Source organism: Schistocerca piceifrons, chromosome 3 (assembly GCF_021461385.2).
Source record: "Schistocerca piceifrons isolate TAMUIC-IGC-003096 chromosome 3, iqSchPice1.1, whole genome shotgun sequence".
Taxonomy (NCBI): Eukaryota; Metazoa; Arthropoda; class Insecta; order Orthoptera; family Acrididae; genus Schistocerca; species Schistocerca piceifrons.
In genome coordinates, this window is record NC_060140.1 from 890,121,728 (window position 1) to 890,143,098 (window position 21,371).

Genomic DNA, 21,371 nt, shown 5'->3' on the forward strand with positions numbered 1-21,371 from the left:
GGGAATTCCTCCAGCTATTCTTTAGATACACCTACATTAGCATTGTTCCACTTTTTTCAGTATCTGATTGTGCTTTCTCTAAAGCCTCCCACAATTTTTGAAATTCTTCTTTTTATTGTGCAGTTCTATCCATAGAAGTAGTATGCTCACTAAAAGATTCCACAGTGTCTTGCATCTTTTGCTGTACAAAATTATGCAGTTGTTCCTCTAAACTGGTTAAGGTAGTATTTGGATTTAATGCCTACTAGCTTTCTGTGGTTTAGTCTCTTTCTTGCATCATTGAGATTTCATCACTTACTACTTGGAAATTCTCCTTGAACTCTGTAAAATGACCTTTAAGTTTAGTAGTCACTGTAGTACTGTATCTACTGTTGCTGGTTGACTTTCGGTTAAAGTACTGACTTTATTTTCTAAGGAATCTACTCTCATTTCTAGTGTTATTGTATGAGACAGAAATTTTGTTTTAAAGGTTTCCTGCACTTTCTTATTTATGTTTTCCTCTAATTGCTTAATATACCCTTCTTGTAAATTCACTTTAGTGTTCTTAATATTTGTAATCTTTTACCATTAGCTTCTAATGTGTTCGTAAGACTAGTTGTTAATTTTGAAAGCCATGTAGGCATTTCTGATGGTGCCATGGATTCCACTGCTTTTGCTTCCATACATGCATAATGACCAGCTTATGTTAAATCTATTATAATATAAACGTATAGTTGAAGTAATTAATCACTGATTACTGAAACAAAATTATGACGCAAAATCTCACTGTTCCATTTGTCACAAAGTTTCACTGCCAGTACTGTGGACATAAAATGTTTGTATTTAACTCACCGGTGATTGTTGACAGCACACTGCTGATTCATAGCTGATGTGCTGCCAGTGATCAGCGTGTTGTGTTACTAATGGGCTGCAGCTGGCTGCAATGTGTCGCAGAGCTGTGCACGCTGTTGATGAACTAATGCTGCTGGGCCATGAAGCAATACCGTAGCCTCGAAAATGCATTGGCTCATAACCAGATGTCATTTACCAAGTTGGCTATCTTCTCCAATCCCATCGTGAATTTATTTTTAGATTGCAAAAGTATGTAGTACGTGTTCAATGTTCATGATGCACATACTCCATTGCAGTTGTTCTGGCTGGTGTTCACAAGTTTCCACAACTATTGCATCCATGAAATTACAATTAACGTTTTGAAATATTGGTTCAAGAAAGTTTTGGATAACTTTTCTTCTATAACACCTTGAAATTTTGTGTCACTTTATAAGTTCTCTTGTTGATTCATTGTTGCTCAAAGCAACATCTCATTTCTTCTTAATATTTTGTTAAAATATCTTCAAAATTTGTTCAATTTTCTTTTTAAAGTTTCTTTTTCAGTTATACACCACACTTCCGACACATTGTGAGGTCTCCACATGGAGTGAAATGGAGAGAGAGAGAGAGAGAGAGAGAGAGAGAGAGTGTGTGTGTGTGTGTGTGTGTGTGTGTGTGTGTGTGTGTGTGTACGTAATATCTGCGTTGGCTCTGTCGCTCAAAGTCAGTGTTACCTTTTTGCTAATTCTTGTAGCTAATAACGGATGCTGCTCTAAAAGTTATCATAGTCCAGCTGTTCTGTATCAAGGCCATGAACGAACTCGATTTCATTGGACTACTTCTTTCTGCAATTCGGTGCGGAAAGAAAACTCTTCACAACTCAGCTGTACTGAAATTATCAGTTTACTACTTTCTTCAATGATTCTTCTATATTTGAACAACTCAGGTCAAACAAATGACAGATCCACTTTACAGTAACGTTCTGAATAATGACAATCATTTAACTCAACATACGTTGAAACATTTTAAGGAATGTCGACCATCAGAATAAATCAGTTCAAAGACTGTCTTTATTTGTTCTGGCCCTTGAAAATGTTGTTGACCCTCTTGTTGTGAGGAGTTCACCACACCTTCCACATGTACCACCCATCATCCATAACCAGTGACCTTCTTTTTTCATATTTGAGTGTGGATTTTGGCTGCTGCATGTCCATATAATGTCTGCACTTTCTGTGCATACAGCTACATTGGTGCACACAGTTCTTTTTATGCTGCGCCAAGTTAACATAGAACACCATCACCTTTGGTTACTGTAAGAAAACACAGTGGAACACGATGTTCTAATGAACAGCAGGTTACACAACAAGTGTTATCCTTGTAATTAGTAATACAGTCTAAGGAAGAAAAAGAAAAAAAAGTACACAAAGAAGGAGTTATTCAAATAGGATGGAAGTGATATACATTTACAGGCAAACAAATGACTACAACTTCAGAAAAATTGGAGGATTTATTCAAGAGAAAGAACTTCACAAATTGAACAAGTCACTAATGCATGTCTCCACCTGTGGTGCTTATGCAGGCAGTTATTCAGCTTGGCATTTTGATTGATAGAGTTGGTGGATGTCCTCCTGAGGGGTATCATGCCAAATTCTGTCCAACTGGTGCATTAGATCATCAAAATCCTGACCTGGTTGGAAGGTCCTGCACATGATACTCCAGATGTTCTCAGTTGGGGAGAGACCCAGTGACCTTTCTGGCCAGGGTACAGTTTGACAAGCAAGAAGACAAGCATCTCAATAGAAACTCTCATGCGTGAAAAACGTGAATGCTGAAATTTAAGCCCAGGATGGCTTGCCATGAAGGACAACAAAATAAGGTGTAGAATATGTCAGTGTACTGCTGTGATGTAAGGGTGCCATGGATGATAACCAAAGGGATGCTGCTATGAAATGAAATGGTACCCCAGACCATCACTTCTGGCTGTCACTGTATGGCAGGCAACAATCAGGATGGTATCCCATCACTGTACTAGTTGTACCCAGACACATCTTCACTGGTCATTGGGGCTCAGTTTGAAGCAGGACTCATCACTGAAGACAGTTCTACTACTGTCAATGTGATTTCAGGCTGAGTGTACCCGACACCACTGCAAACAGGCTTGTTGGTGTTCAGAGGTCAACAGTAGTCAGTGCAAGGGGCACTGTGAGCTCAGCCACTTTCTGTGGGCTGCCTATTAATGGTCCTTGTGCTCATTGAAGCCCAAATCCAGGGCTGTTAGTGCCTCACTGACAACTGCTCAATCCTCAAGCTCTGTCGTCTCTCTAGGTCTAGCTCTTCCTTCTCAATGCTGTGCCCAGCCATGGTCCACCCATTCCTGCTAACATTGTCAAATAGGGGCATCACTCCTATTCAAGATCAAGCGGTTTGCCGACTACACCAACTGGCTTCTTTGAGCTCAACTACACACCCTCTCTAATGTTGACATCTGTGTATATTGTTCACGTGCCTGTCTGCGAGGCATAGTTACTGTCAAACTGAATACACGGAATGAAATTCTCAAAGATGTTATTCCCTGGTATTGACATGTCCCCCGCTTACTATCACTGCGAGCTGCACAGTGACATTGCGCTGCAGCATCACACATCCATCCATCTGCCACCAAATTTTACAATTTTGCATTTTCAATTGATACCTGTGTGAATATCAATTTGTGACCAATTTGCATAATTCCTTCATGGTGCATCGTTTTTTTGTCTTAGAGTGTCAATGTGTTGGCACTAAAACAGCTCTCAGATTTATATGGCTCCTCAAGTATCTCCATTTACTTCAGTTTACCTTAGTCAGACTGTGAGGTGTGTTTTGATAGTTCAGTTGATATATCATTGCTCACAAAAAAAGAAAAATTGAAGTCCAAGTCCAGAGTAAGTAGTTTTGAGGTGTCTAGAAGCTCAATGTATTTCTTTACATCCATTTTCAGCCATTATGGTGGTATGGTATACAATATTCTTGTGTGGTAGAACCAAAAGTTGCAAAACCAAAACCTACACATGTAACAACTGACACAGAAATACGATGTGGTTATATTACTAGCTGATTAGTTAAGTGTATCTGTTATAACGTCAAGTTTAACACATATATTTCAGAACGACACAACACATATAAGTCACAGAGTAAGTTGACAAGCAAGACATGTGTACACGTTAGCATTTGAATAAGCACTGAGTCCCAGTCTAGCAGCCGCTGCTCGGCTGGCCGCTTAGGTGGCGCAGCTGCTGCATGGCTGGCAGACAGCGCCGCACATAGAGGACGTGCGTAATTGCACGGCGGCGCTTTGAATGATTGGCGAGTCACAACAGTATCAAATTGAAAATTCGCTAAAGAAAATAAAAGCTTTCTTATGAGACAGAACTGCTGGCCAATACTTACATTCAGACAAAAAGTACCTTTATTTAGTTGTTGCAAAAGGTCGTAGTGTGTTTCCAGAAGTTTAATAAACACAACTGATACACTTAAAGAGACTTTAGTCATCAATAATGTATTCTCCTTCCCTATTTGCAACGGTCTGCCAACAATAGTGTAACTTTTTGATTCTGCAACTGTAAAAAAATTGTGGTTCTTAGAGAAAGAAGTCTTTGAGCCACATTTGGAGCTCAATCTCATTGGGAAAGGAATTTCCGTGTGGGTTGTTTGATAGAGAGCAGAAAAAAATAAAATATGAGGGTGCAAGAATAACGTAGTTGCGGAATGACTTCCCACTCCAACTCCAGTGTATGTATATAACTTTATGCTGTCTTCCTGTTCATTTTTCTTGGTTTTCGAGTCCAAGACATCTCAGTTGTTGACAATAAATGTCAGCAGTGAGGGTTGCACCCCATTGAAACAGTTTGGTAGTACTCCACACTATCACTATTCCACCACATGTATGACATTATCTTTTGTGGATGCACACGAGTCTTTGTGTGGGGATTTGCTGCTTTGTTTGGGTGCAGCCATTGATTTCATTTTGATACATTAGCATAAAGATGCCATTTCTCATCACTAATGATACAGGATATTAACGGTCCATGTTGTTCACAAATCAGTTGATGACAAGCAAGCAGAGATACGCACATGGCCACATGTTGATTTTTGTAATTTTGGCTTAGAGCATGCAATACCCACACACCTGGTTTTTGAACCTTTGTCATTGCATGCAACTGTTGCATGATGGTGACATGATCACAATCCATCATATTTGATAGTTCTTGAGTACACTACTGTGGATCATTGCATTTAAACAATTCCTGAACTCCAAGAATCCCTAACATCAAAACCATCATCCTTAAAATGAGAAAATAATTTTCTTGGCATGCTCTGTCTAGTGGCATTATGCCCATACACTGCACAAATGTTTCTGACTGCCTCAGCAGCTTCCATCCCTCTGTTGTTGCTGTGATCTATCATTTGAAAGTCAAACAGAAGAATATGTTGGAAATGTTCTGATTTCTCGACTTGGCACTCGATTTTCTAATGTCCACAGCTCCACTCACTATCTCCAAATGAAAAAATTACAATAAGTAATCACAAATAGCAACAGTAAATTGCAAATAAAAAAATGATGATTGATAAACAAACACTTAGTAACCGGAGTACCAACATGCGAAACAAAAATGCTATGAACTTATGCACCAGTGTAATCTTTAGTATGCCAGTAGACACATACAGAAATACAAACACTACCCTAGCTTTCAGATCTCCTTATTAGGAGACAGGAATAGGTTGGGAGATTAAAAGGAAAGGCAGGTCACTCAGACCACATGATGAGAGGAACACCACCTGTTATGAAGATGAATGGTAAAAATGAAACAGGAGGTGTCAGAGCTTGTAGGAGATCAAAGAGTACTTTTGGTGAGAACTGTGCCAGCTTAAACCCAGTTGTTATGAGGACAGAGTGAAAAGTAAAGGTGGATAGGAGGAAGAGAAATGAATAGTGCATGTTAAAGCTGATTCAAAAGGATATAAGTTGCAGTAATTATGCAGAGACAAAGAGGCTTGCACCGAATAGACTAACACGGAGAGCTGGCTCAAACCAGTCATTAGACTGTAATTACACAAAGTAATCACACACTTACGGATTAGGTCTTGATAAATTCTTGTTTTAAAGATAAGTATTTTGTGGTATATGAACAAGAACACTTTAATGTATCATTCACTTATGTACAGCACTTACAGCATGTTTGGGTAAGAAAACAGCTGACTGATGCAGAGTAACTATTTCAGCATTATTGCATGGAACATATATAAAAACACCTTGCATAACATATTACAAGACACAGAAAATAATTAACACTTAACATTTGGTGACCTGGGTGGCCAGCTAGGGCTGCAACCAGACTGACCTCTACTAATAACTCTGTCAAGAACAAAGATTGTGTAAATGTGCTCCAAGATTTGGCTGGCTGTGTGGACAGTTGCACCATCCTGTTGGAAGTAAGTTGATGTGGTTACATACATATATTCACATACAGTCATATCCACTCATATGGGCCACTTTTATTTGCCCCACCCTGTTCAAAAGTAAATATCCTGACTCATTCACACACTTACTCACTCACTCACCGACTCATCATCTCCCATCCCAAACCACTAAGGACAGAAACTTGAAATTTGTAGTAGGTGTTGACCATATACTGTAGGCATCATTTAAGAAGGGATTTTTTGAAATTCCACCACTAAAGGGATGAAACAGGGAATGGAAGATTACTTGAAAAATGTCAATATTAAGACAGTGGGATGAAATATTTTATGGAAAAATTTCGTTGTAAAAGCATTTTTGAAGGTAAATCTATGAAAGTTTGAACTTGGCTTCTCAGTTAGATATAACAATATATGTGTTTCACTATTTTTGTAAATTCAATCACTATGGTATGTGGGGGTAAAATAGGGGGTGAAAGTTTTTATGGAAATATTTCATTATGTAAGCATTTATGAAATTAAATCTATGAAAATTTGTTTTTGGCTTCTCCGTTAGAAATAAAAATATTTGAATTTCACTTTATTTCTAAATTCAGCACGGCGGGGTGTGAAATAGGACTAGACTAATTCACTGATTCATCATCACTCAGCTCAAACCACCAAGGACAGAAACTTGAAATTTGGAGAGGGAGTTGATTTTATTTCAAAATTCCACTACTAAGGGGTTGAAGTAGGGAATTAAACGCTTTTTGAAAATATGTCACTATTAAGACAATTTTAAAGCTGGAACTATGAAAATTGGAATTTGGTTTTTCAGTAAGAAATAAAAAAATATGCATTCTAGCACTTTTGGAAATTCAACCTATAAGAAGGTAAAATAGTGGGTAGAATTTTTTTTGAGAATAAATCATTATTAAGGAACTACTAAAGTATTTTTAAAGCTACATGTATGAAAATTGATATTTGACTTCTCTGTTGCAAATTGAAATAATACATGTTTCAGTGTATTTGGAAATTCAGCCCCATAATGGGAGTGGAATATGGGATGAAAAGTTTTATGAAATTATATCATTATGAAAGCATTTTCAAAGCTAAATCTATGGAAATTTGTATTTGGCGCCTCTGTAAGAAATAAAATAAAATAAAATAAACATGTTTCACAGTTTTTGTAAATTCAGCATCTAAGGGGATGAAAATTTTTAAAATAATATTTCTTATATTAAAAATTTTGAAGCCAAATCTATGAAAATTGGTATTTCACTTCTCAGTTAGATATAAAGAAGTATGTGGGATGAAAGTATCTATGGAAATATCATTACTAGAACACAAAAAACATGTTTAACAGGGACCTTGGACTGCAGCTGCTGGAATCATTTTTTAGTCAGAAGTACATTCAGAAAAGACCACACTTCGATGGCCTTAATTAGTGTGAAAAGTTTAGAAAGTGTTGTAATTTATGAATGTAAAAATTCAATTACAGGAAAACAAAACAAAAATCTGTGCAGACCACGCAGTCTACGTAAATGCAGCAGCATGTGCTAAGTTAGTGTTGTCATATTGTGCTACAGACTATGTCATTAAAATTACCTTCCTGCCCATTGACATTTGGACCATTCCTTGTCTTACTCAGTTCAATTTTGAGTGGACTTATCTGCATACTTCCTTCTCCTACTGATGTGTGCCTTATATCTCCTGGTAATACAATTTCTGTTGTTGATGCTGCCCACACAAATCTGCCCTTTCCTGCATGTACATTTGCCACTACTTCAAATATTGCTGGAAGGCCATTCAGTGACTCACTATTATAAAAGCTTGAAACATTCAGAACCATGTCTTTTAATACTCCTGTATCATTTCCTTCTGCGTTTTCTTCTTTTTTGTCTGGATCAATCTTATCATCTCCATGAACTATAATGTCTTCTCTGACTGATTGGACTGTTCTACCACCAGTGGCATTGTTATCTACCTTAACTACCAATGGTTCCAACGGCTCTGAGCAATATGCGACTTAACTGCTGAGGTCATCAGTCGCCTAGAACTTAGAACTAATTAAACCTAACTAACCTAAGGACATCACACACATCCATGCCCGAGGCAGGATTCGAACCTGCGACCATAGCGGTCACGCGGTTCCAAACTGAAGCGCTAGAACCGCAAGGCCACACCGGCCGGCTCCTTAACTACTGTGTTGTCACTTTTGTCATTATGATCCGCAGGCTCGTTGAAGTTGAACTTCCTGCTTACCTTGATCATTCACTGTTGCGTACCACTTCATACACACTGGTGAGGAGAGGTGGGCTACAGAGTGGTGCAGCAGCTGTCATTGTAGGAAAGCTGGACAGGTGCAGAAATGATGAGCGTATAAGCAAATACAGTAAACAAAAACTTTACTTAAATGGTAGCTTTCTCCTATCGCATGAAGACTCATTACAACTAATGCAGTAAGAAATAGAGTCCAGCTAATACAATAGTGACAAGAATGTGGCTCTCTGAACTAAAAATCAAACTGTGTTGTCAGAGCTGCAGCTAGGTGATGTCTGCATAGCATCACTTAGTGAAGTGGCTCAGAGTGAGAGTGGGTCATCTGGCTGCTGCCCAGGGTCCCATATTGCAACAGCAGAGTGTGCCTGTAGTCCAGAGCTGCAGGAGGTGTGGCTCAGTGGACATTGGGTCTGCCAGATCCCGCACAATTACTGTCGGCGTCGGAGGGAAACTTGCATTGCCATTGCCAACTTTGAGAGGCAGTTGGGGTTGTACCAGCACTCTATACCACATTCACCTTAATCATAAGGCAATCCAATAACACAGCCAGACTTGACTCAAACTTTCATTGTCACTGATGTTTTTATCTATGATTTCTGATCACTGCCGGTAGAGGGTTCTCCATGGAGTATGTAAGAACAGCACCAATGGGGGAAAGGAGTTGGTGGAAAACATTGCAGGTTCAGTGCATCTGAATGGATTGTACTGATATCATTTCGTGCCATTGCAGCTTCATTAATTTCATTTTTATCAGTACGTTGTGCCAGACTCAGAAAAAAAGAGGCAGGGAAATGTACAACGTATTTAGCAGTGTGCAAAGCAGTAAAATATGTCATTAATTTATATATCTCTTAATTTCTATATCTGTCATGTTCCGAGTACAGAACTCAGTGTTTATTAAAATTTTTATAATGAACTGGAACTCAATTGCCTCCATCTACATTATTTGTTTTTTATCTGTTAGAATTGCTAATTATGACAGTTCTTTTGCAGCAGACAGTATCTCTGGTGTCAGCTTAGAGGACAAACTTCCTGTCAGTAACTTGCACCAACATAGCCTTTCTGTGAATGCTGCAGCTTCAAGAATAACAGGGGAAAATTCTGAAACACTCTCCACTGGATCTTTGATTGTGCCCACTGTCTCTTGTGTAAGTAGAACAAGCATTTTTATATTTCCGATTACTTGAACTGAAAAAAATACAGTGCACAATTGAGCCACTCAGAAAATTAGCATGAGGGTACTCCAGATCATAAAAAATTCTTCATATGATACAATATATTTATTTACTAAATCTTGTTGGAAAGTTATTGGCACTAACATAACAATTTTATCATTTCAGAACCAGGAGCAAAGCACCAATTCTACGGATGTTACAGTAGAATATCAAATCATTGAAAATAAATCTTATAGCAAAAATCTGATTGCCGATCCTGACAGTAGGAGAATTTATGGTAGTAATATACCAGATGTCATTAAAATGCACCATGATGGCCATTCCCAGGGCTTTGAAAATAATTGTAAAGCTGACACAAAAAAATATTGTAGTGTAAAACAATATTCAGAGATGTTACATGGTGAGAAAATACTGCAGAAAAAGGAAGAAACCAAAATAACGCAGGAATGTCCTGGAAAAACTGTTGATTGTGCATGTTCCTCATTGGTGCCAAAAATGCCCCAGACATCAAAAAGAAAAGACGTTGTGGATGAAGGACAGTGTACTAATAGTGAAACAGTATTCCAGGACAACAGAAATATTCAAAGTGTGAAACGTAGAGCTACTACCCAGTACTCTGAGAGGGGAGGTCTAGAGAGTGCGCAGTTATTTAAGAGTAATGAAGAAAGAGAATTTATTGAAAGACAGAACAGACAGTTAACTGAAAATTTATCAACTGTGTGTGTGAAAGGTGTAGAACAAAATATATTGTGGTGCTCAGAGAATTGCTCATTGGACTTTGCAAAAGACTGTGTGCTCCATTCTCATTGCCAAGGTAGGACAGAAAATTATTCTGCAGTAGAACCGTATACATGTCACTGTAAAGTATATTCTGGCATCAACCCCTCGTTAAAATGGAAGTTATACCTCAACAAATGTATTGACTCTTCTCCGTGTATAGCTTTGTACAAAAGGTAAATGAACAAAAAAAATTGCCACATTTGTAAAACTGTATAGTTTTTACATTTGTTTCTTACTCATAATTGTGTTCTATTACTCTCTCATGTGCCTCTTCGCATTCCATGTCAGCAGACTTTTTTTTTTTTTTTTTTTTTTAAGTCTGGTGTTCCATTATGCATGTTTCCTTTCCACAAGCATAACTCCTATCCCATACAACACATTATCTGCTCCCGAAATTATCCTGGCCTGCACCCTCCACCCAACAGTTTCCATCCCCTCTGTCCTGTCACGTGCTTCGTATCCTCATCTCCCACCCTCTTTGTTTTATGTGCTGCCAACACACCCATCTAGCTTTCCCCTTCCCCTTCTCCATTCCTCTATCCCTCTTCTTTTGCCCCCCCCCCTTCCCCCTTTTGCCACCTTACTGACCCACAGCCTCCTGATGCTGCACCTGTTGGTACTCTAGTCTCTGCACAATCTGCCAGACAACACTCTTCTCTTCCCCAACCCATATCCTGCTATCCCTTCCTCTTCCCCTCCCCTACCCCGTCAGACTGCTGCTTCTGTTCTGTATGACAGTTTCAGTCCAGTCTGTGCTGCCAGAGATGGCAATCGTGCGTATGAGGTGTACTAGTTTGTGCGAATAAATATACATGTGTGTGTGTGTGTTTCCTTTTCTGACGAAGGCTTTGGCTGAAAGCCAATGTGTAACTGTCTTTTAGTCGTGCCTGTCTACAGCTCTGTGTGTCATGTTTATGGTGGGTAGTAATCCATCTTTTTGTTATGATGTTGAATGTTGATATGACATACTAACTGCACCTGACTTTGTGAAGATCCCAGTCCTGGAGTGGTCCCACAATGCTCCAATGGTGACACACTGAATGTTTTGCGCATATTAACCCTAAACCGTTGATACTTGGAGGGGGATAGTGAGCCTATTGATATGTGGAAGGTAATAGTGAGCCTAAGCTGACATTCATTGGTTTATGTAAAGACACCCTTGTCAGATTTCATTGGTGGCAAATGAAATGTTGTAATAATGCTTATTCTTCATTGATTTGACTGTTACTTGCAATTCCCACACTAAAGTGATTTTAATAATGCAACAAAGGGAAGCATGATAATCTGTTTCACTAGGGAAGAAAATGGATGTATCAAAATTTTAATTGTAACCTTGTCACTTTCATGGCTGTAATGTGAATCCATTCAGAGCAACTGTAGAAAGATTTTAATATATTTGTTGAAAATATTTAAACTTCACATCATGAGTATATTGAATAAAGATGCCCATTATTAAGACAACATTGTTAAAAGGCGAATTAATATTACCCATAGCATCAACTGCAGATTTGTGAAACTGAGGGACATAGTCTATTGAGAAAGTTCCTTGCCTGAACACAGGCCATATGGTTATTTCCGCTATATAAAAGGCTTGTATTTCTTTTTCTTTGGCTGTGGTGTCCCTATAACCATTTGTGGGGTGGATGTGTAGCAGTCATTGATTGACCATTTTAAAAACTCTTGAAGACTCATCACTGGAATTGAATGTATAAATATCTTCATAATTTTGTTAAGAACTATCAGAACATAATACTATGGGTTTCTTAAGTACATGGTATGCTTTTAGCATGAAATAGCAGACCAGTATTTCAACTATTCCATAATTTGTGGATATTTATGAGAGGAGCATAATAGCTTTGTGGAAATGGTACAACTTTTTAATACAAAAAATATATGGATGGCCGTTTAAAGATGAACTAATGTTACTGTTTTATGGGTGTTGCATATCATTATGGGATTTTGCAAATGTGATGAATTATTGTAACCAGTCCTTGTTCAGAACATGAATATTACAAACAACTATTTTTTTTAATTACTTGAAACACTTACCCCAAGGTGGATGTACTTGATTCTGACTGCCAAGTTGAATCATTGCAGAGTCTTCAACACCATTACATACAGGAAGTTGGATTTTTGCTCATTAAGCAGTAGTAGCAGCAAAATATTTCACAGCTGGTGGCATAGTATCAAGTATGTAAGCAGTACACATGAGAAAACTCTATAAATATCTACTCAGAAGGGATACAATTAAAAACAGGAGATGCAACGTCATTGTACCCTATATATCTATCGTAGTCTCCTTAAGATTTTTGTGTGCTCTATCTTAAAAAACAGTGAATAGTGTGGTACAGTACTAAACACCTTAGTGGAAGTATAAGAACACGAAATCTAGATCTTTACCTGCATGTGTTATTTGCAAATCATTGTGTGTGAAAAGAGCGACTTGTGTTACATGTTAGTGAATTTTTCTGAACCAGTACTGGTTCTGTGAGATAAACATTTTTTTTTTTTTCAATTTATTCCATAATGTTTGTAGTATGCTCTAGGATTTTGCAACAGGTCAGTGTTAAACATATTGGTCTGAAATTTTGTGCATCCCTTCTTTTATCCTTCTTGGTTGCAGGATTGGCCAATTTTGGTGGCCACGTGCAAAGACTTGCTGATTGGTAGTGGAAGGACAGCCAATACTCTTTTTCTAGTGACATGGAACTATTCATTATGCAAGAGATTTTGAATAAATATGAGTTATGAAAGGGGCCATGTCTCCAATGTACTTAGTGCAAAACTTTATGGAAATTAAGTCAGGCCCTCATGTTTAGCTCACTTTGAGTAGTCTTAATTGTTTTCAGCTGCAGGAATGCATATTTCCATATTACCATTCATTAGTTGATACATTGTGTCCCATGAAGGATAACTTTCAAGGAAGTTGAACAAGTCGAGGTAGACATTAACAAAAGACAAGCAAATCATAGAAACTTAATCTGTACACCGTTAAACTATCACTATAGTGCTCAATGCTCTTTGTGCTTATGACAGATAAATGTAATGTAGTAAATTAGAAAGAAAGCTGCTGTTTCCTCAGTTTATTAAGTAGCTGCCATTAATCTCCAATTAGTAGCTTAATGTGTACTTAATTACATTGGTATTTTTCAAAGGAAATTGTTATCTATTTCTGCATGTACAGTGTTGTTTTTATATAATTACTAGCTGTACCCAGCCACATGTTGCTGTGACTCATTCTGGTTAAATGGAAAAGAAAGAAAAGAGAAAACTCACATTCCAATATGTATGAGATATTGGATATAAAACTAATCTTCTTCTCCTCCCTGTCTCTGGCCACCCTCTCCTCCCCTCTCTTTGTCCATCTCCTCCCCTTTCTTTGTCCATCTCCTCCTCTCTCTTTGTCCATCTCCTCCTCCTCCACCCCCCCCCCCCCCCCCACCCCCACCCCCCTCCATGTCCACCTGGCCCCTTTCGCTGTCCAGCTCCTCCTTCCTGCTTTCTATATCCATTTCCTCCCACTGTTCCATCCATCTCCTCCTCCCCCCTTTCCCCTTTCCCCCTCTGTCCTCGAGCCATGTTTATTGTTATTGAAAAATCAGAATATGTAGTAATATTCTAATCATGAGCCAGTAAGCCAGAGGTACTACTTTCCTGTTTGCTCTGAAAACTGTCTTTCAGGAAGAAACAAAGCAGCACATTGTTGTGAATAGAATTTATGTTTAAAATATATATATGCCCTACTATCATAGTTAAAACTGGCATATCTTTATATCAGAGCATTTTCTTTCTTACAGTCCAGTTTTAAAGAAAACCTGTACATTGTTTTTTAAATCAGTATCTAATCTATGTCTATCAGAATGTTTTACGGAGTATCATTTAAAATGAAGAACCATGGACCTTGCCATTGGTGGGGAGGCTTGCGTGCCTCAGCGATACAGATAGCCGTACCGTAAGTGAAACCACAATGGAGGGCTATCTGTTGAGAGGCCAGACAAACGTGTGGTTCCTGAAGAAGGGCAGCAGCCTTTTCAGTAGTTGCAGGGGCAACAGTCTGGAAGATTGACTGATCTGGCCTTGTAACACTAACCAAAACAGCCTTGCTGTGCTGGTACTGGGAACAGCTGAAAGCAAGGGGAAACTACGGCTGTAATTTTTCCTGAGGGCATGCAGCTTTACTGTATGGGTAAAATATTCCGGAGGTAAAATACTCCCCCATTCGGATCTCCGGGCGGGGACTACTCAAGAAGACGTCGTTATCAGGAGATAGAAAACTGGCGTTCTACAGATCAGAGAGTGGAATGTCAGATCCCTTAATCGGGCAGGTAGGTTAGAAAATTTAAAAAGGGAAATGGATAGGTTAAAGTTAGATATAGTGGGAATTAGTGAAGTTCGGTGGCAGCAGGAACAAGACTTCTGGTCAGGTGAATACAGGGTTATAAATACAAAATCAAATAGGGGTAATGCAGGAGTCGATTTAATAATGAATAAAAAAATAGGAGTGCAGGTAAACTACTACAAACAGCATGGTGAACACATTATTGTGGCGAAGATAGACACGAAGCCCACGCCTACTACAGTAGTACAAGTTTATATGCCAACTAACTCTGCAGATGATGAAGTGATTGAAGAAATGTATGATGAAATAAAAGAAATTATTCAGATAGTGAAGGGAAACGAAAATTTAATAGTCATGGGTGACTGGAATTCGGTAGTAGGAAAAGGGAGAGAAGGAAACGTAGTAGGTGAATATGGATTGGGGCTAAGAAATGAAAGAGGAAGCCACCTGGCAGAATTTTGCACAGAGCACAACTTAATCATAGCTAACACTTGGTTCAAGAATCATAAAAGAAGGTTGTATACATGGAAGAAGCCTGGAGATACTGACAGGTTTCAGATAGATTACATAATGGTAAGACAGAGATTTAGGAACCAAGTTTTAAATTGTAAGACATTTCCAGGGGCAGATGTGGACTCTGCTCACAATCTATTGGTTATGAACTGTAGATTAAAACTGAAGAAACTGCAAAAAGGTGGGAATTTAAGGAGATGGGACCTGAATAAACTGACAAAACCAGAGGTTGTACAGATTTTCAGGGAGGGCATAAGGGAACAATTGACAGAAATGGGGGAAAGAAATACAGTAGAAGAAGAATGGGTAGCTTTGAGAGATGAAGTAGTGAAGGCAGCAGAGGACCTAGTAGGTGAAAAGACGAGGGCTAGTAGAAATCCTTGGGTAACACAAGAAATACTGAATTTAATTGATGAAAGGAGAAAATATAAAACTGCAGTAAATGAAGCAGGAAAAAGGAATACAAACGTCTCAAAAACAAGATCGACAGGAAGTGCAAAATGGCTAAGCAGGGATGGCTAGAGGACAAATGTAAGGACTTAGAGAGTTATATCACTAGGGGCAAGATAGATACTGCCTACAGGAAAATTAAAGAGACCTTTGGAGAACAGAGAACCACTTGCCTATACAAGGGCAATGTACTTGAGGACAATATTATGGAAATGGGAGAGGATGTAGATGAAGATGAAATGGGAGATACGATACTGCGTGAAGAGTTTGACAGAGCACTGAAAGACCTGAGTCAAAACAAGGCCCCGGGAATAGACAACATTCCATTAGAACTACTGACAGCCTTGGGAGAGCCAGTCCTGACAAAACTCTACCATCTGGTGAGCAAGATGTATGAGACACGTGAAATACCCTCAGACTTCAAGAAGAATATAATAATTCCGGTCCCAAAGAAAGCAGGTGTTGACAGATGTGAAAATTACCAAACAATCAGTTTAATAAGTCACGGATGCAAAATACTAACGCGTTTTCTCTACAGACGAATGGAAAAACTGGTAGGAGCTGACCTCAGGGAAGATCAGTTTGGATTCCGTAGAAATGTTGGAACACGTGAGGCAATACTGACCCTACGACTTATCTTAGAAGATAGATTAAGGAAAGGCAGACCTACGTTTCTACCATTTGTAGACTTAGAGAAAGCTTTTGACAATGTTGACTGGAATACTCTCTTTCAAATTCTGAAGGTGGCAGAGGTAAAATACAGGGAACGAAAGGCTATTTACAATTTGTACAGAAACCAGATGGCAGTTATAAGAGTCGAGGGGCACGAAAGGGAAGCATTGGTTGGGAAGGGAGAGAGACAGGGTTGTAGCCCATCCCCGATGTTATTCAATCTGTGTATTGAGCAAGCAGTAAAGGAAACAAAAGAAAAATTCGGAGTAGGTATTAAAATCCATGGAGAAGAAGTAAAAACTTTGAGGTTCGCCGATGACGTTGTAATTCTGTCAGAGACAGCAAAGGACTTGGAAGAGCAGTTGAACGGAATGGACAGTGTCATGAAAGGAGGGTATAAGATGAACATCAACAAAAGCAAAACGCTGATAATGGAATGCAGTCGAATTAAGTTGGGTGTTGCTGAGGGAATTAGATTAGGAAATGAGACACTTAAAGTAGTAAAGGAGTTTTGCTATTTGGGGAGCAAAATAACTGATGATGGTCGAAGTAGAGAGGATATAAAATGTAGAGGCAAGGAAAATGTTTCTGAAGAAGAGAAATTTGTTAACATCAAGTATATATTTAAGTGTCAGGAAGTCGTTTCTGAAAGTATTTGTATGGAGTGTAGCCATGTATGGAAGTGAAACATGGGCGATAAATAGTTTAGACAAGAAGAGAATAGAAGCATTCGAAATGTGGTGCTAAGGAAGAATGCTGAAGATTAGATGGGTAGATCACATAACTAATGAGGAGGTATTGAATAGGATTGGGGAGAAGAGAAGTTTGTGGCACAACTTAACTAGAAGAAGGGATTGGTTGGTAGGACATGTTCTGAGGCATCAAGGTATCACCAATTTAGTATTGGAGGGCAGCGTGGAGGGTAAAAATCGTAGAGGGAGACCAAGAGATGAATACACTAAACTGATTCAGAAGGATGTAGGTTGCAGTAGGTACTGGGAGATGAAAAAACTTGCATAGGATAGAGTAGCATGGAGAGCTGCATCAAACCAGTCTTAGGACTGAAGACCACAACAACAACAACATTTAAAATTTTAAGTAAATCAGTCAAGAACTTTTCGAGACTTTTGCTAACAACATTTCAGTATTATATATTTTATATATATGTATTAAAGTGTGTAGCCTACTACCCATCTGAATGTTCATTGGAGTATCATATAATATTTTAAGGAACTGTGTCAAGAACGTTCTGAGATTTTTGGTAAAATGCTGCAACATTGTGTAGAAATTTCAAGTCTGTCGACCAACTACTTTTTTAATTTTGCAAGGACAAACATATGCAGGCTCAGTTTTTGTATATAAAGATTTACTACCTACACTGCTGCTGCCAATGTTACTAACTAGATAAGTAGATAATTTGTACAGTGGCTCGTAACATACATTTTTAGTTATCTTTTGAACTGATTGGGTTCCTCAGTTTCTTGATTTATAGTAGATGGTTGAACACCTTTGTACCTTATTCCATAACTGCCCTGTGAACTCTAGACAAGAAAGCAAAGTGCCCATGACATTTATTTTGTGAGCTTCTGTTGTGATTTTGAAGATCACAATTCAGATTAAACTGCTTTTTATTGTCAGCAACTAAAATCATTAATGAGTAAATGTAATTGGGACTTAGCGTCAGAATTCCAAGACCCTTAAAAAGGACTGTGCAAGATTTGGAGCTAGCTACTTCTCACAGTACGCTTACTGCTCACTTTTCTTGACTGAATACTTCATTAATTCTTAAGTGCACTGCCATAGAAGAGAATTTGCAAGACAAGAGGGAGTGGAAATTAGATACTTTGAACATCAGACATATTGAACTGAGCTTCTTCATTAGTTTATCTCTGTTTTGACTACATTTGAACATGTCATTCAAGTGGACCTCTTGGCATTTTACACTCAGTGTTCCATTGATTGTGTGACCATTAATGTCTACTTCTGGTGCAAGCAGCTCATTTTTGTTTACTCAAAATTACATAATATGAATCTTTGTGAGATTAAGATGTGAATCATTTGCCATGAACCAATGATGGAACTGTTCACCTGATATCTGAGTTGTGTCTAGTAAGGTTCATTTTAGACAGTTGATTAGTATGATAGTGTCATCATCAAACATGGTTTTTGAACCATCCATTAAAGTCATTGAAAGATTGTTTATGAAGGTTAAAAGCAAGAATGGATAACTGATCATTCTGTGAATCCACATGTTATGTTCTCCCCCTTCCTGAGGTTAGTTTCATGCTTATGACCCAGTGTGTCTGTAGGACCCCTTTGATTTCTTTTGTGAAGGTAAGACTCCATCCTTGCAAGAGGGTGGAGGTGGGGGGCTATTAATCCCATAATTCTTTACGAGGGCTACCCAGAAACTAGGGAACGTTTTGGCATTAAAAAATAACTATGTACAAGAAATACGTCTTATTATATATATCTGAAAGAGCGACTGACATATTACTTTTCAACATAGTCACCAAACACATTGAGGCACTTACCATAGTGGTGGACAAGCTTTGAAAGACCTTCGTTGTAAAATTCTGTCGCCTGAGACTTCGACCAGTGAGTCCACATCCTCATCAGAATGCCGCGTTGCAGGCCAGTTCTGCATCTTGGGAAACAAGTGGAAGTCACTTGGTGCAAGATTGGGGCTGTAGGGCGGGTGAGGGAAAATTTCCCATTTTAATGAATTAATGAGTTCTTTAGTGTGGTTTGCCATGTGAGGTCGGGCATTGTCATGCAAAAACAAAATTTTGGACGTCAGCTTCCCTCAGCGTTTGTTTTGAACTGCTCTTCTAATGCTGTGCAAAGTTTGACAGTAGTGGGCAGAATTTATGGTTGCTACATGTTCGAGAAAATCAATAGGAAACACACCTTGCCTGTTCCAAAACACTGTCACCATCAACTTCCTTGCTGACAAGGTTTGCAAACATTTTCTCAGCTTTTGGGGGGACCTTATGTGCCCTCACTCCATGAACTCTAATTTTGTCTCGCAATTGACGTGTTTCACCAAAGTAATGAATCACCATGTTTGTGGTAGACCTCTGCACATACACAGACACAAGCAGACAGTCTGCTTGTGTCTGTGTATGTGCGGATGGATATGTGTGTGTGTGCAAGTGTATACCTGTCCTTTTCCCCCCTAAGGTAAGTCTTTCCACTCCTGGGATTGGAATGACTCCTTACCCTCTCCCTTAAAACCCACATCCTTTTGTCTTTCCCTCTCCTTCCCTCTTTCCTGATGAAGCAACCGCTGGTTGCGAAAGCTTGAATTTTGTGTGTATGTTTGTGTTTGTTTGTGTATCTATCAACATGCCAGTGCTTTCGTTTGCTAAGTCACATCATCTTTCTTTTTAGATATATTTTTCTCAGAGGGAAACATTCCACATGGGAAAAATATATCTAAAAACAATGATTCTGTATTTTACCAAACGAAAGTGTTGGTACGTTGATAGAAACAATAACACACACGCAAATTTCAAGCTTTCGCAACCCACGGTTGCTCCATCAGGAAAGAGGGAAGGAGAGGGAAAGACAAAAGGATGTGGGTTTTAAGGGAGAGGGTAAGGAGTCATTCTTCCGGCGGACAAGGGTTCCACGACCGTGGTACTTGATCGTCGGGAGTATGTAGCTGAGGGACTGCGTCAGCTTTCAGACAACACTACATACAAAGTTTGCCAAGGTAATCCCATTCCTGATGTCCAGGCGGAGCTTCAAGGAATCCTCAGAAACTTAGGCCCCCTACAAAACCTTTCACCTGACTCCATCAACCTCCTGTGTATGTGCAGATGGATATGTGTGTGTGTGTGTGTGTGTGTGTGTGCGCACGCGAGTGTATACCTGTCCTTTTTTCCCCCTAAGGTAAGTCTTCCCGCTCCCGGGATTGGAATAACTCCTTACCCTCCCCCTTAAAAACCACATCCTTTCGTCTTTGCCTCTCCTTCCCTCTTTCCTGATGAAGCAACCGCTGGTTGCGAAAGCTTGAATTTTGTGTGTATGTTTGTGTTTGTTTGTGTATCTATCAACATGCCAGCGCTTTCGTTTGGTAAGTCACATCATCTTTCTTTTTAGATATATTTTTCCCAGAGGGAAACATTCCACATGGGAAAAATATATCTAAAAACAATGATTCTGTATTTTACCAAACGAAAGTGTTGGTACATTGATAGAAACAATAACACACACGCAAATTTCAAGCTTTCGCAACCCACGGTTGCTCCATCAGGAAAGAGGGAAGGAGAGGGAAAGACAAAAGGATGTGGGTTTTAAGGGAGAGGGTAAGGAGTCATTCCAATCCCGGGAGCGGAAAGACTTACCTTGGGGGGAAAAAGGGACAGGTTTACACTCGCGCACACACATACACATATCCATCCGCACATAACAGACACAAGCAGACAGCTTGTGTCTGCATATGAGCGGAAAGACTTACCTGGGGGGAAAAAGGGGCAGGTTTACACTCGCGCACACACACACACACATATCCATCCGCACATAACAGACACAAGCAGACAGCTTGTGTCTGCATATGTCTGTTATGTGCGGATGGATATGATTCTGTGTGCGAGTGTAAACCTGTCCCTTTTTGCCCCCAAGGTAAGTCTTTCCGCTCCCGGGATTGGAATGACTCCTTACCCTCTCCCTTAAAACCAACATCCTTTCGTGTTTCCCTCTTTCCTGATGAAGCAGCCGTGGGTTGCGAAAGCTTGAAATTTGTGTTTGTGTTTGTTATTGTGTGTGTCTATATATATATTAAAAAAGCTAGTCACTGTTTTATCATAGGCCATTTTCTCAAAAACTTTTGAAAAGGCAGGAAAGAGTTTAACTGACCTGTTAGTGAGCAGATTTGGATATTTCTAATTGCATGCATTGCTGTGTATTAA

The 21,371-nt window shown here is 39.1% G+C and overlaps 1 protein-coding gene across 2 annotated transcripts in view; it reads left to right on the forward strand.

Moving 5' to 3' along the window:
• The window catches only part of LOC124790061 (beta-alanine-activating enzyme), a 180,208-nt gene that overhangs the window by 114,949 nt on the left and 43,888 nt on the right, over positions 1-21,371 (forward strand). Inside the window, exons 8-9 of one of the 2 annotated variants that reach the window (XM_047257624.1) lie at positions 9,520-9,674; positions 9,867-10,654. In XM_047257624.1, coding sequence (XP_047113580.1) covers positions 9,520-9,674; positions 9,867-10,654 — 943 coding nt within the window. The remainder of the gene's footprint in view (positions 1-9,519; positions 9,675-9,866; positions 10,655-21,371) is intronic. The other variant, XM_047257625.1, reaches the window with a different exon arrangement.